The sequence below is a fragment of the Bombyx mori genome, chromosome 23 (assembly GCF_030269925.1).
Source record: "Bombyx mori chromosome 23, ASM3026992v2".
Taxonomy (NCBI): domain Eukaryota; kingdom Metazoa; phylum Arthropoda; class Insecta; order Lepidoptera; family Bombycidae; genus Bombyx; species Bombyx mori.
The window spans coordinates 1,050,265-1,067,526 of NC_085129.1; the positions used below are offsets into that span (position 1 = coordinate 1,050,265).

The 17,262-nt window shown below is 39.4% G+C and overlaps 1 protein-coding gene across 1 annotated transcript in view; it reads left to right on the plus strand.

The window, feature by feature from the left end:
• Positions 1 to 16,869, plus strand: part of LOC105841534 (uncharacterized) — a 120,581-nt gene extending 103,712 nt beyond the window's left edge. The window contains exons 6-8 of the mRNA XM_038019243.2: positions 10,270 to 10,459; positions 13,827 to 14,007; positions 15,185 to 16,869. Of these exons, the coding sequence (XP_037875171.1) occupies positions 10,270 to 10,459; positions 13,827 to 14,007; positions 15,185 to 15,226 (413 nt within the window). The 3' untranslated portion in view covers positions 15,227 to 16,869. The remainder of the gene's footprint in view (positions 1 to 10,269; positions 10,460 to 13,826; positions 14,008 to 15,184) is intronic.
• The last annotated feature ends 393 nt before the right edge of the window (positions 16,870 to 17,262 follow it).

The following is a 17,262-nucleotide window of genomic DNA, read 5'->3' on the forward strand; positions in this document are numbered from 1 at the left end:
CCCTGGGTTTGGAAATAATTGAATTTTGCTATAAAAAACTGGTTACAATATTTATAGTATGGTAAAGACAACAGATGCAACAATATACTTTTGTAATTTGTTTTACAAGCTGCGAGAAGATCGAAGTCTAGACTTGCATAAAACCAACGATGTAAAATAGTTTGAAGGACACTTTTACTACTACTACTTTCCTGGTACGCCTTTACTTTCTGCTAGACGATGACCGAGCTTTGCTCGTTTTTTTTTTGTAATTTGTGTTTTTTAGAAATTATATTTACTTAAATACGAACTACATATTGATAAAATGATGAGATATTCCAAGATCGTTTAGGCATTTTTAAGCGGCTTCGGGTGGCTTAACAACGCCATCTGCTGAAATAGCTTTAGTGTTATTGTGTTTTTAAAGCAGTTAATAGCTCTCAATTATGAAAAATAGTATTATTATCCGCCAATAGATGTCGGGAAGAGTCATGAAGTTGATTATCGATAAAGTTGATTATTGAAAACATGAATAAAACAACATTTTCTGAAAATAAATCGTAGCTAGATCGATTTATCGCCCCCGAAATTTTATAAAAATCGTTGGAGTCGTTTCCGAGATTCAGATTATATATATATATACAAGAATTGCTCGTTTAAAGGCATAAGATAATAACAAAACTAACGAATAACAGAAAAATGTAATGGATACTGGCATAATATTAATGATCAGCTCTAATATAGCATGTGCAGAACCTAAAAAGCATTTTAAATTAACAGTTAATTCTGAGAATTTATCTTTGGTGAAAACTATTTTGCAATATGCTGTTCTTCTGTAGTTTAATTCTGTTTGGAGCTACTTGTAACCCATTTTTCATAAATAACTGTTAAGACTTTCGTTTTTAATGCATACAGAGGTTTTTCCCTCGATCTCTTTCATCGGGCGATTAGCGGTTTAAGCTGCTTTAATGCTTTTCCCTTATCTTACGGATTCAGCGCTAAAGCGATGATTTGAGTATTATTTAGGTTACGGAAATTTGTCGTAAATTAATGTAAAATCAATGAAATCGGCATTTATTCTAACGCTTGGAATAAAGGGTATTACATATATAGCAGTCTACCCCGCTTGGTAGGTGCAACGCCGTGTCCTGGTCGCAAAGATAGGACCGGATTTGTCGCTGCCTGACGTCGTAGCGTCGTTGCTTGGCGGTTGCGAGTCCTGGAAAGCTATGCTCGACTTTTGCGAGTACGCCATATCGCGGAAGGCGGTGGCGAAGCGAGCGAGGCAAAGCTCTCCTCACAATGCATAAATCTGCCGCCACCGAGCAGGGGGTCGAGACCGGGTCCCATCAGTGACCCAGCCCCCTAAGAGCTTCGGGCTCCACCCGCTTTGTGCAGGGAGAGATACAGGCGGCGTGCATGGCACGCTCTCTCGTGATAGGAAGCCAGGTGATGTTAGGCCGCGTTCCCCCGACCGCTCCGGGGGAAGATGCAGTGCGGCGCCATCAAGGTCGAGTCGCCGGCGGCCGGCGCGCCGTCCGGCGTCTAAGAGACGGCGGGATGGATGTAATATGCTCTGCGTCAAACCTGTCCCGCCGTTTCAATGGTCCCGACTGGGCTCCGGCCCGGTTCGGTGTCGGGTGCCGGCTGTGAGCGGCAGGAGTTTTTGGTGAGGTTCAACTCTCACATTACACATTTCTCCTGTACAAAAAAAAATTATTAAATTATAATACTAGTTTACCATCCGCAGCTACGTGCGCTTGGACTATATTCCATATCGCGTAGGCGAAGAGCCCTGCTCATTCGCGGGATAAATTCGCCTATAATTTTTCTCAGGGCTCAGACTATTACCATACCGAATTTCACAATTACTTTAGTGGCTGTGGTGCGAAAACGTAACAGAAACAGTTACTTTCTTATTTATGATCTTAGTATAGATTACAGAGCAGCTCTCGTCATTTAAATCTTCACAAAGCTATTTGTTCCATGAATCGGTCGTCGGAGCCTAAAGGATGAGGTGCACAGTGTACTCGTATCTTGCGATCAAGTTAATATAAATAAATAAATATTTACTAACAATCACGCCACGTTAACTGGTCCAGTGCTAAGTTCGTAAAGAACTTGTGTTACAGGTACCAGATAACGGAAATAAATGTAAGATTTTTATTATACACATACATATATTTAATATACATCCATAACCCTGGAAAAGACATTTATATTTATCACACAAATATCTTCCCTTGGCGGGATTCGAACCCGCGACCCCCTTGTGTAGTGACCATGTCACTTACCACTACACCAGACGGCCGTTAAATAATATTCCTGGCCGTCATTCTTTCCGGTATTAAAATCCAATCGATACTTATGTATAAAGTCTCAGGACATTTGCTTTACGCTACCTTTGCGCTTCAATAAGCACTTAAGATTAAGCGGAGCGTAAGCTTTAAATGTAGGCTTGATTATTATTTTCATGAAACAAAACATTTAGCTATTCATACAGGAAGGTAGGAAAGTATTTTCTTAATAAAATTTCATAACAAACGAGAAGATGAACTTTCTGTGTGAGCTTTTCCGTGAAAGCTTGAAAGTTTCTCCGTGGGAAGCACTTCAGAGATCATTCCGAAAACTAAAGCGTAAGATTATCTTTGTTATATTGTGTTTTATTATGCTGTGTTTATTTTTGTACAGCTTTGGATAAGAACGTGGTATGGTTTTAGTGTTAACATTATTATTACTGGAATTTGTTGAGTCAAGTCCAAGTTAAGTGGTCATATTAAGACATGAGTTCGAAATCATGCTCGTGCTTTAAGTTTACATAGGCAAATAAGTGAATCAAGTTTTAATAATAATTATAATTGGTGAGTGATCAACAGGTCTTATGGAGGTGGCGACTTAAAATGCCCTCTTTGAAACTTAAATTACAACCGAAACTATTATTTCCATATATTAAGCTAGCATTGATATTGTGGTATGGTGTAGTATGGTATTAGGGTGTGGTATATATTAGTTTGGGCAACTATGTGACACCAGGCGGACTATGGTCCGTCTAAATAACATAACATAAAAGTGGGATTGAAAGGTTAGGTTATATTTAGCAATAATAGTTTTGGCAACGCGATAATATGCAAAGCGTATCTTCTTTCATGAATTAAGGATTACTGGTGGCCGGGATGCCTTACCGGTTTCACCAAGACAGGTGGGCGAGCAAAGGCTCAGCCAGGAGGGGTGGGATTTGCTAACAGCTGCCCGAGCATCTTCGGAGGAGACCTAACAACTTAATATACTACCGGATCGAAATCGCGACTCGCAGGGAAGATCCGGCGAGAAACTCAGCGGGCTGATATAGGGGTTAGGTTGCACGAACTCTTTGCCAAGTTCCACGGGTATGGTTACCAGGGTTCCTAAGCCTGCTCCTAGTGTTAGAGTAAAAGGCGTCTAAGTTCGCGTTAGAGAGTAAAGAGTCGTTGAATCTGATGGATCCGTAAGGCCATATCTAGGGCGTCGGCGGTGACTGTCTCCAGGGAGGAGTTGGCGGCGGCAATAAAAAGGCGATTGTCATGACGCATAACCTTATCGAAGTACTGTTCCGACGCTGAGTTCAGGTTTTTCCGGATCGATTCAAGATCCAGGTCGTACAGGTCGATATTTTAACGAAACGCGGTATTCTGACAGCTAACCTCCAAAAACAGGATTGTAGAGTTATGAGGCTGTCTATGTGTGTGCGGGCCACGTGAGCGAACACCACGCTCGCGAATGCCAAGACGGCTCTTATGCAAGTTTTGTAAAGAGTTACCTTGTTCCGTAGGGACATTTTATTCTGCTTACAGATCATAGGATAGGCTCTGCCGAGAATAAACGCGACGCAGTCACGGACAGACCTAACATTGAGACAAAGAGATGTCTTACGAAAATCAATTGTGATAGGATTGTGATATTAAAATGAAGCTAAATAATGGACAGAAATAAATGTAGGATAGGGCTTTACTAGTCGTAAGCGTAATTTGTCTAATTATTACAAAGGGCAGACAGCGTCTTACAATTTAATGAAACAAACAACGTCAGAAACAATCCGCCTTACACACCACTTGACGGCTTACAACCTCAAGTAGTCTAATACCCTCTTATCGAAACCATTTAGTCGCATTAAATCTAATGCCAGTGCAAAGAAAACTGCCCCTTTTGTTCTTGTATTTATAGTTGCTTTTTGTTTCGCATAAATGTCAGTTATGACGTTATACTGCCGGCCACTTAGCCAGTACTCTGTTCCAGTGTAGTATTGACAGTTCATTAGACTGTCGCTCAACGCCACTCGGCACAACTCCTCATTGGAGACGTCATAATTTCGCTTTGAAGATAATTACCTGTCAATTTGCATTCTCTAAGCGCCTTGCTATAATAAATCCAAAACGCGGGCCAAATGTTAATTTCGCAATAAAAAAACAGATGTTTTAATTCAAAATACTTTTATTTTTACGTTTATATAGTCAATATATCGAGGGGTGAAAGGATATATGACTTCAGTGATATTTTTGCAGCTTTACAGGAGAGTCATTTGAAGTATAAAACTTGGAAATAATATCATTACAAAAAAACTTCGTCAGCTGTTTGAACGGAGTAAACTTAATTGAAGTTCAATTAAAAACATCGAACTGTTGATGCTGATACCAAATGAAACGGACCTTTAATTACAAAGATAAATGTCGCGTATTAAGCGAAATATCGCTTATACCAAATAACCGTTCACCTTTCGATATACTGTTATAATATTATTACTTTACAGTTTTCGTGATCACGCACGGGTCTAGAATAATTTTCATTATGTCAACGACTCGAGAAAAACGAAGAAAATACTATGATTTGTGTTCCTTACTAGATTGAATTTAGGACACTGATCGTTTCTCATTATAAATTGCCTGCTTCGTTGCAGATAGGCCTTAAACAGTATTGTATATACAATCGACTTTTAAAATACTCTGTTAAGCATCAGCTTGTTTTTTTCTACCTATGTCGATAGCCTTGAGAGGCTGTTTCAGCTTTACCAAAACATGTAGGTGAGCTCACGGGGCTCAAAACAGAAGTGTTGCTAACACTGGTCCTAGCAAGAGCAGTGCTTCGCAGAATCTACCGGTCCAGTGATCGGAAACGCGACCCACTGAGAAGATCCGGTGAGAAACTCAGTGGGCTGTGCCTGACGGCTAATTTACTCGACGAGCCTTTCGTCGCAAGCGACGGGTTCGGCGAGGACGGTGACCGGTGCTTGTGGTACCTAAAAGCACCGTTAATGGATCGGGAGGATCCGTAATGACGTGTTTGGGGCGACGTCGACTGTTTACCATTCGGTCTACAGGATCGGGTACATCAACAGTGAGATGTCGTGTGAGCTGGTTTGTCTATATGCGAGGCGAGCTGTATTTAACTTGGTTTAGGCACTAATTGTTATTGAAGTGAAACTTCTTTATCGACGTAGGGAGGAAAAAACGTATGTAACGTTTTTCGGTTACACGCCATCTTAATTTATTCCGTTACGCGCCATGTTTATTTTATTTCTATTTAGTTTATTATCAACAGATGTCGCTGCACGTAAATTCAACAATTCCTGAATCGCGGTGACGAGTTGTTACACAGTTGATAGACGTTCACGTATTTCTCTTTGGAGAATTTGGACGGGCGAACGGCACTTATACTGCACGGTTACCGGTGCTCTTAAGATACCACCCGTCTTGAGATATGAGGTGTAAGTCAATTGTCAATTGTAGGGTATAATAACTGGAACCCTTCAAATTGGAACACATTGCTGCCTCGCTGCAAAAATAGACAGGATGTGCCCATGCGCACGGTCTCATAAGGTCTATCATGAGTAACTTTACGACACTCCTGTTTATTTATTTTCTATTGCTTAGGTGGGTGAAAGAGCTCACGGCCCACATGATGTTAAGTGTTTACCGGAGCCCATAAACATCTACAACGTAAATGCCGCCACCCACCTTCAGATATGAGTTCTACGGTTTCAGTTACAACGGCTGCCCCACCCTTCGAGCTAAAACGCATTGCTGCATCACAGCAGAAACAAGCAGGGTGGTGGTACCTACCCGTGCGAACTCATAAGACATACCACCAGTAATTTGCACCGATAAGAGAAAGTACTGTTCGCTTTCAAGCGTAGGATAGCATTAGACATCCTTTGAGCTTGTCAATCTCATCTGTTCCATAAAAATCTTAATCGTTATTCTGAAATTTAATTTTTCTCGTCTTCCCAGTTTTTTTCCCAGCGCCGAAGGACGTCAATCTAAATTAACATCAACGTAACATCTCCCGCATTCGCCCGTTCAATGTTCCACAAAGCTTTTTTCAATTTGAATCGCTTGAATTTGTGTCGTGCTTTCGCCGAAATAAAACTGGGTCGAAAAATTATTATTGCGACAAAGAAAACGATTGTGGATCACTTGTGTCGCTCCGAACTGATTGAGTTTCGAATCAAATTTGAGATTTATCTTTTGGTGTTTTTATATAACACTAATTTTTAGCATATATGTGGGATGGCGTAGTCGAATAAAGCAATAACTTCCTCAAGTGTTTCACAAAAAATTTTATTTTTCGCCTTAACCAGGGAACGTTTTACCTCTGACACTTTTTTTAGATAACCCATAGACTTTTTTTTCTACGTATGCTGATAGCCTTGAGAGGCTATTTCAGCTTCTCCTTGACGTGTAGGTGAGCTCACGGGGCTCAAACCAGGAGTGTTGCTAGTATTGGCCCTAGCCAGTGCCTCGAAGAATCTACCACCGGATCGGAAACGCGACCCACTGAGAAGATCCGACGTGAAAGTAAGTGGGATGTGTCTGTGGGTTAATTCACGAGAACGGTGATTGGTAACCAGTGACAAATACACAGATTAAACTAAACTTTTCCGATATATATAGCTTTGAACTTAAAAAATAATAATTACATACTGTATGTAAAGTATCCACTGATCAAACCCGGTTCGCCCTGCTGATCGATCTTTGCTCAGTCAATCTGAAGATTTCCTAAATTTCATCGAAATAACTAGTCAGGTCATCAGTATTGTCACACAGTAAAAACTTTTCTTTTAGAATGCTTGCCACAAAAAAGTTTATTGAATTCGAATTTCGAATTGTTCATGAAAATAAAAATGTATACTTTTAGAATTTTACTCATTTTTAAATATGGAGTGGACACTTAAAGAAGACCGTGTTGCAGTTATTGCGTTGCATCGTTGCGGTTACGCGCCAATTCAAATTTTTAACATACTGAAAATTTTGAATATAACCAAAAGATTCGTTTATCGTACCATCAAATGATACAATGAAGACTCTAGTGTAGATGACAGGTCAAGAAGTGGTCGCCCTCGGTCTGTTAGGACTCCAGCAGTGATAAAAGCTGTGAAGGCGCGAATTCAAAGAAATCCCAAACGTAAGCAGAAACTGTTGGCCCTTCAGATAGGGTTAAGCAGAACCACGGTGAAAAGGGTGTTAAATGAAGACTTAGGGCTTCGGACATATCGAAGAAAAACAGGACATCGTTTGAATGCTCGTCTAATGGACCTGAGACTGAAAAGATGCCGCGCTTTGTTGAAGCGGTACGCGGGAAAAAAATATCGGGAAATTCTTTTTTCGGATGAAAAAATTTTTACCGTAGAAGAGAGCTACAACAAACAAAATGATAAGGTGTACGCACACAGTAGTGAAGAAGCGAGCAACCGTATTCCGCGTGTCCAACGAGGTCATTTTCCATCCTCGCTCATGGTATGGTTGGGAGTTTCTTATTGGGGCTTAACAGAGGTACATTTTTGTGAGAAAGGTGTAAAAACGAATGCAGTTGTGTATCAAAATACAGTCCTTCGGCGCCAGCTCATAGAGCGAAGAGCACACAAGACTGGCTGGCAACGCGTGAAATCGACTTCATCCGGCACGAAGACTGGCCCTCCTCCAGTCCAGATTTGAATCCGTTAGATTACAAGATATGGCAATACTTGGAGGAAAAGGCGTGCTCAAAGCCTCATCCCAATTTGGAGTCACTCAAGACATCCTTGATTAAGGCAGCCGCCGATATTGACATGGACCTCGTTGGTGCTGCGATAGACGACTGGCCGCGCAGATTGAAGGCCTGTATTCAAAATCACGGAGGTCATTTTGAATAAACTTTAGTGTCATAAGAATCTATGTTTTGTTAAGTTCATTTTGGTATATGAATGGTTACATAATGAATAAACTTGTTTCAATTATTTTACATTAAACATGTGACAGAATTTATGACCTGACTAGGTATGTACAGCCGTGCAGAAGTAGGTATATAGGGATATACACATACACGTCGATAATTTTGAATATATATGTCGCAGAATGGGCCGATATCTTCATTATGTCTTGACATATGGCGTTGTTGGCGTATGATAGGTATAAGTGCAAAGAGATTGCACAGCACGAAATGATGACAGTTCCGAGACGTCTTCACTCTTCCCAAGTCAAGCAACGAATGTGCTTCGATTCCACTCGAGAGATGACACCTCGACTCTGCTAGGGCTCTGAAAATCTTTTTTTGTATGGAAACTAGCGACATCTTGTAGCGGATGCCCCTAAACATACCTATATGTTGTTAAAGTTAAGGCATTTAATTATTGCATAGCTAAACACAGAAAAAAAAATACAAGTTTGTTATAGAAGAATTTGTTATAGAAAATTTACAAAAACCTTCATTGAAATAAAATATAGGATATAGGACTGCCATATACAGGAGCAATGAGAAACTAATCGAAGCGAAGCCATCTAGTGGTCGACGCCCGTAAACATTTTTGTTGAGTGCTTGAGTTTCTTATCTATAACTAATTTATGTGTATTCTCTATGGACTCTGCCGAAGCACACCACCCGAAGTGTGCCGATGTTTCACGAACAGTTTCGGCTCGCATCTACTAGGTGGCACTTTTTTGCTTCGTTTGTCGTGTCCGGATGTGACATTTAGATTTATGATTGGACGAAAACAGACCATCGCGATTGTGTCTGTCAACCTAATAACGATATAATTCAAATCCGAAAAATACGAAAACGCTTTGTTTTTGTATTTTTTAAGGCAAATTGAATGAGTCTGAAGTGAATATCTAGGGTTTTGTAATCTGCTTAAGTTCATCGTTAGAGCAGCTTGAAGTTAGCATAATTATGATTGCCTTGTCATTAGAAGCAAAATACGCGAAGCAACAATTAATCTGGGCGATTTTAAAGATTACATTGATCGCGCCGTTCCAATACTGTAAGCGCTAAAACAAAGCAGCTAATAAAACTGATGATCCAACTTCGCTCTTATTAAACTCCTTATATATGGAACAAAGACAAACAATTGAAAATCAAACCACCTAATCACGGCAAAGCGCGTCGCCATTTTGTCATAATCCAAGTTATAATTGCTCCGAGCATAAACAAACAGAAAAAGATCCCGAGATAATGCTATTGTTGATCGTATCAAACAATCTAAATGTTTATTTACACGAACAACGTAGGTGTGCTCGATACAACGGACGCAAATACATTACAAATATTGACAGGTTCGCGCGCCGTTTAATCAGTAGTGAACCGGACATAACCCGGATAATTCCGGATACGCAGGTTTCACTACAGGCTTTGGTGTTGTTCGACAGAAATTTACGGATCAGAACGACTTTTGTAATTAGCGTTTTAAGAAGGCGGTTCCTCTTAGAATATTTATACTGACGTAAACCTTATATCAACGTGCAGAGACGGTGAATGAATAATTAACTAATGCAGGGGAACTCCAACATCGGATATTGAGATTATTGGATTTTTTGGATTTTTTAGTGGTGGTAGGACCTCTTGTGAGTCCGCATGGGTAGGTACCACCGCCCTGCCTATTTCTGCCGTGAAGCAGTAATGCGTTTCGGTTTGAAGGGTGGGGCAGCCGTTGTAACTATACTGAGATTTTAGAACTGATATCTTAAGGTGGGTGGCGAATTTACATCATAGATGTCTATGGGCTCCAGTAACCACTTAACATCAGGTGGGCTGAGAGCTCATCATCATCAGCCTGTATCTCTGCCACTGCTGGATGTAGGCCTCTCCCATAGTCCGCCACAATGAACGATCCTCCGCCTTCCGCATCCAATCTCTCCCAGCATATCGCCGCAAGTCATCGGTCCAACGGGCAGGGGGACGCCCAACGCTGCGCTTACCGGTACGCTGAGACTTACCGGCTGAGAGCTCGTCCACCCAAAAAAGCAATAAAAAATAATAATTATGTGTGTACATTAAATGTGTCACCAGGAGTACAATACATCAGGGACTGCCCAGCCGAGCCTCGTATTCCAGTGTACATGGTCGTGGGGGGCGCTGCAGGTGGAGCGGGTATCTGCTGGCTTCTGTGGGCTCAGCTGGCCAGCAGGAACTCCAACTCATCGGCGAGCGTACCGGAGACTATCCTCGCGTACACTCTCACCGTCTTCTTGATGGGCTGGTAAGTTTCGTTTGACTATACTGTATTGTAGCCAAGAAATCGAAAGAAAAAAATTTCGTTGTAGCGCATACAATTTCTAACACTGAAAGTAATGGGTATAAATAGTTAAATTAGACTTTCTATTTCCGAGGCAGGTACTGACTTGCGATTTGACACGGATCCAATATAAACGAATTCTGGCAGCTGCCATTGCAATATGTCTTATCACGAAATATAATCTTACAACGATAACTTTTTACCTTTTTATTAGATTATTGGGGGCGATAGAGCTATTATTTCCATCGATAATTGCAATAAAATCGATGCATGATCTCGAAGTATCAAATATTTTTGTCTAGACCCAAATCTAGCATGAACTGGACTGATTTTCTTGGACAGATATTTTTCACCTTTTCCGGGCTTTGAGTGTACCGTCCGACCAATTAGTTTATTTTACTGCTTAAATCATAACAGACATTCATTATGTGGATCAGGATTTCTTCCTCTTCCAGCCATAATGGTACCACACCGGACGTTCTGAAGTAGAACAAAGCCTTTGACTTAAAACCACCACATAATACATTGAGACATAGCACATAAGGAAGAAAATATAATTGGCTTTCTGTAGCGTGTAATATTAGAGTACAATATTAGGCTTTAGTTCATTTTTTATTAATTAATAAATAGATCTATCTAGCTGAAAGTATGGACTATGCCCGAATTATCGCGAGTGTAGCTCACAGATATGACACCTCTCGGTACGTAAGGGCAGTGTTTGATCTTAGACCGCTTAGGGTTGAGCTACGGGTCGCAAGCTTGTCAGTACCTCTTCTACATAAAACGTATTAGTAGTGTGACAAAGATGTTCATGCTTACAGTTTATATGTTTGTTAGTAAGTATTATTAGTTTTAAAATATGAATTCTTGTTAATCTTCCCAATCAATTCGCATATAAGAAACTCTTGAAGCTATATATACGTGTTTACAAAATATCCAATAAAACAGAAAAATCAATACAAAATTAAAGATATTATAGCAAAAGATTAGTTACAACATTTATAAATAAAATTTTAGAATTTGAATTAGATATATTCAATCAAGATAAGTTAGTTGGGAAATTTCTAGAGCATCTAGTATCTATTCATCGGTACACCGATAGAAATTGATTAGCTTCCAAAAGCTCCAAGTTTCAGTCGTGAACTTTACTTGTTGGAAACAAAACACCCACAAACGAATAATTATTGAGAGTACCTATCGTGTTTCGATTCACTTTGTGCTTAAATTTTACTCTTTTAGCTTTTTTAAGAGCTTTCGGTTTTAGTTGAAACTTGTACAGCAAATTAAGTAAATTATTATCTAAAATTATGGTTAAAGGCTTGGGCATAAAATTAGAATAAGTATTCTGATAGAAACGAGACAAAGCCGTAAACGTAGTGATGTATCAGACTCTCAAAAACCGAAGATATTGAGCGGTTCAAGATCGTTTTCTTGCTGAAATCAGCCGTAAGACATTTAATATTCAGGGTGTTTGTTCTCAACTAGTTTTTGTCTCGTCGAGTTCCGCCTACATAAGAGCAAATTCCAGGTCGGGGCCGCTACATGCTTCTTTAGAATTTATTTGTTTATTGACGGTGCAAAAACGTAAATATTGGAGCACAATAAGTCCATATTTCGTAGCACTAGGCCCCGGGACTGGCTATAAATACACGGAGGATTACGCGCGGATTCTCTGAAATGAATTTATTACTGAACTGGGTCTGTGCCCTAATAAATTTTTCAGAACTTTATCGGGAGCGTCAAGATTTTTTCTTTTTTACCTTTATTCTATAGGTTTTCTTTTGGCTGAATGGATCCAAAAACCATTTAACACCAAGCAGTCCCCGAGCTCATCTTCCCACGTGCACAAAAAATATTTGGTCTTTAATTTAGGCCACGTTTCAAAACGAATCGCCCGAACGACTCCAAGCTGCTTGAGAATGAGTACTCGGGGAGAGTTTTGAGACACGAAAGATGAGACGGCATATGTTTGTATCGCCTTTCTGCTTGTTCTTAGCATCCAACAATTATCCCTTCTAGCGAAGTTTAGCCGATATTCCAACAAAGCTGGGATTTCATATCATCTCCTAAACTCGGCGGCACCAGTCACTCTATTCAGTCAGTCTCACTTGTGATGTTTATCAGAATTCTAATGATTTAACATTTGTTATTCAGTCCCTCTCACTGACTTTGTATCATAAGAAGGCACAGAAAAGTTGCCAAAAACCTTGGTTTCTTAATTGAAAAACTCAATTCACATTCCTTAACTTAAAAACTTATTCAAATTAAAAAATAGCTAATGTCTTATCTGAAATAAATATATAACTATTTAAAAACAGAATTATTTTGTGCGTTGAAAAGAAAAATTACCGAGATCACGATGACATTTATCGTACCATAATTGAAAACCTTTGAAAAATCTTTCCCCTTTGAAAATATATCCTATTAATTTTGAGGATAAAAGAAGGAAAAATTGAATGGTTAATTCAAATCTTTTGAAGTCATTACCGTAATTTCAGCTTTAATCTAAAAAATCTAATTTTAAAACGTTGAACAGTTTTAAATTCGCATATTTTCGCATATAACAACTGGTCCATTTATATCTTGGCGTGTACTTAAATACTGGTCTAAAATCTGGAGTGTGTATTTCATGTTTAAATAATATCGCCTTTGACGATGTTGGTCTAGCGATTAGCGATCCTAATGACTGTATCACAGAACCCCTAATAGAATACTGTAATTTCTAATAGAACTTGGTAATTTTGTTGATACACTTATGCTTGTGTGGTTTGTGTTCTAACCCACTGAATTCTGGGACTGTTAAATTTGGTGGATTCGTTTTTAAATTTAAACAACTTCTGTTCACATTCAACAGCAATGATAACCGTACTCACACTTTTAGATGTTGATCGATAGTATGTTTGGGAATATCTATCCTATTCTAGCGTTCAGGCTTGAACACAAATTATACTTTTTGGCAGAAATAGGGAGTGCATCAGAATTGATAATAATATGTGGTTTATTGATATTTACTGAGGGTAGGACCTCTTGTGAGTCAGCACGGGTAGGTATTACCACTCCGCCTATTTTTGCCGTGAAGCAGGAATGTGTTTCGGTTTGAAGAGTGGGGCAGCCGGTGTAACTATACTGAGATCTTAGAACTCATATCTCAAGGTGGGTGGCGGTATTTACGTTGTAGATGTCTGTGGGCTCCAGTGACCACTTAACACCAGGTGGGCTGTGAGCTCGTCCACCAGTATAATTAATAAAAAAATGTCCGGGAAAAGGTCGTTTATCTCTATCGTCTGCGATTTTCGAATATGTAAACGTAAAATATGTTTTCTTCCAACAGGTTTGCGTGCGGAAACTACTGGACCCTGGACATAATGTGGCCCGACTATTCCCCGACGCTCTTCGAACCAAACCAGTGGTGTCACAAGACCCTGTACGTGTTCGCGCTGACCCAGCTTGGTGTTGTATGGGGCGTGTTGGCTTTTATAGTCCTCTTACTTCTGGCTTTAGTCATCTGCCAGGTAAGAAGTGCTTCTTACAATCTACCATCTACCATCTCTGTATTATGTACCGTATGTTCCATGGAGAGTGCTCTGAGGAATTGTTCGAGATGATACCGGCATCTCGTTTTTACCATCGCACCGCCCGCCACCGGAGACCGGAGTAGAGTTCATCCACACTACCTGGATCCACTGCAGTCATCCACAATGCGTTTCCAGAGGTATTTTTTGCCACGTACCATCCGGCTATGGAATGAGCTCTCCTCCACGGTGTTTCCCGAACGCTATGATATGTCCTTCTTCATACGAGGCTTGTGGAGAGTATTAGGCGGTAGGCAGCGGCTTGGCTCTGCCCCTGGCATTTCTGAAGTCCATGGGCAACGGTAACCACCCACCATCAGGTGGGCCGTATGCTCGTCTGCCTACAAGGGCAATAAAAAATAAATAAATAAAATGATGGTCATGAGGAATTTAGCCGGCGAGGCTACAAGAAGTCGTAGACACCACAATTTGCTCTTTTCCATCAAGATTCTCATCACTGATCGAGTCACATCTGTTCTGGTAATAACAGTTATCCTAAAATTGAGATTACAAAACGTACTCCTCAAACAAGTATATTGTTGTTTGAAACTCTATAAGCACGACACGAAAACTTTTGTGACGTAACTAATTCGTCCTCTGCATACTGCAACTGTTTGTTAGCGCATTCTACATCCATGAAACAGTTTTGGATCGCGTTAACTCAACAAAGTCAGAACTAATTAATTGTCATTGCTGTTTCGTGTTTCGTATTTTACGTAGATTCGTTTGTTGGAATCAAAGTAGGGTGTGGTATCTAGTGGTGTATACCGTTCAACGCAGAAGCCTACCGTGAGCTGTTCTTATCCAATACTTTTTATAGGTGAAGACAAAATAGACCTAAGACTAGTAAATTTGGTTTAGATTGGAGAGCTTTATTGTTCGGTGGTTGTTATTGTTCAAATTAGACCGTGTGACTGATACGCAGCAGGACATATAGACAAGTCTAAATCCTGCCCCACTAAAACGGTTCAAAATGTAGGGGTAGTTAAGCAGCTATGAACCAAGTAGTTGTGCCCTTGCATTGCTGACGTCTATGATCGACGGTATTTACTAACCATCAAGTGGTCCTTGTGATTATCTGCCTACGAGAGCAATAAATAAATAAAACACCTCTCAGGTATTCGGCTGCGGCTGGCTGGGCCCGCCTCGCTACAAGTAGCAACGGCGCAGCGTTGTGCTGGAGTTATGGCACAGAAACATTAACAACACCATGGATGTAGCGGGCGCGCTGCTTCCCTTCACCCAAGTCGTCAGGCCTGAACTCACCATCCACGTTCAGGAAGTCCTGACCCAGGCCGAAAGGGACGACCCATCGAAGTGCAAGAACCCTATACCAGAAATCAATGAACCAAAAAACGGTGACGATGTGAGTTCTAGTAATTTAGGCGAAACTCCTAGGTGTGTTAGTAATGTTAATGGTAGTTCTAGAAGTATTGGAAGAGAGAATAATGCTAAAGTGTCTGGCGGTAAAAGTGCTAATCATAAAGTGAGGAGTGAAATATCTCATGGAGCAAAGTATGGGAGCAGTCAGAACCAAGCCTGATGGTTGTTTGTCGTGCTACCACCGCACAGCAAGAAACACGTACATTTCGAAGCCAACGATAAAGTATACTACTTCTAAAAGTCTACTAAGCTTAGAAGGAAAAAAAAGTAATCGTTCTAAAGAAGATTTTCTGAAAAATTATGTTGTGAATTAATTTTTGTTGAGTGTTTGTAAAACTAACCGAGAAGAAACGTTTTGAAAGCTTTTAATTAGGAAGTTGAATCTACAAGCTCTTTAAGTTATTAAAAGCTTCAAATATTGTTTTATCTAATAACGCGAAGTGTTCGGAAAATGTTTGAATTGGATCTGAAAGTTCCTTTTAATGATTTATTTCTTAATAATAAAGTAGACGTTGTAGAAGCGTTAGCGAAACAAGATGAACTTTAAAGGCGAAGGGTGGTTTAAGTTAAATTTTGTTGACTCTATGAGAGAGCCATTTTGAAGTTGCGAAAAAAATTTAAGGTTTTGCTGCTTACTTCCAGTAACGTATGAATGATCAAACAGGTTCGAGGCCCATCTCATGATGAGTAATTCCAGGAATTTCTTATCGAATATCTTATCATTTCAAAACATTAATGTATTAACCTAACCTTTGACGTAACACACATAGTGACGTTTTTAAAAATAAACACCTAACGTATTTAATGGCGACACTCTATATTAATTAACTCAACCTTACAAGCCTTGGTATTGTATTGGTATCAACAAGGACCTAAATGGGACTGTTGCAATGGAGATATTCAAAAAGCACCCTTCGTCCGCACGTTACTTAGATATACATAATCTATTTATCAACAATATTATATTATCAATTTTGTAATGGTAGTACGTTTTTCGAATAAATGAAAATATTGTGATTAAAATTTCCTTGAAACAACGAAAAATTAGAATTTATTGAGCACATTAAATGTAGCGCGTGTAATATATAATAATATATAGTATGTCGTATTTATTATTGTCTTAATACTATGAAAACGGTTACCCTAACATAATATAAATTGCAATCATTGTATTATAGTGTCCTACTAATTTAACTAGTGAATTAATAAAGTCTCTAACAATTAGTGAAATATTGTAGAGCTCTAAAATAACATTAAAATTTAATTTGATTGAATAATTCCCAAGATAAAATCGTTAGCATAGAAAAGGCAATGGACATAAAGACACTAGCGCAATTTGGATTTTATAGTACATTTATAGTATCGTAAGCTACCGCTTTTCTGCTTGTTGAAGTCCGAATAGCTTTAAAGCTTTTGGAAGCGCCGTAAATAAATGATTCACAATTTAATCTCTAATTAACATATTATATTAAATCATATTATATCATATCATATTATTTCTTAATTCTACGTTTTGAAATCTCTAGCTTTAGTTATAATAAGTTTATTTGTACATTGTTATTTGAATTACGGTCCCACGCGTGGTTTATGGAACTCATAGACATGAATGCCAACGGGTGCCATGACCCACCTCAATACGTGAGGTCGAAGTAAATTCTCTTGCATATAACGGTTGTCTTACCCTTAAAATCGAAGCGCAGGATTGCTTTGAGAAGTAGGCAGGACGAGTTCATAATGCATCCTACGTGCATTGCATGAAATAATGACAATATGTAATATGTTTATATATTTGAAAATGTGTCAATATATTCT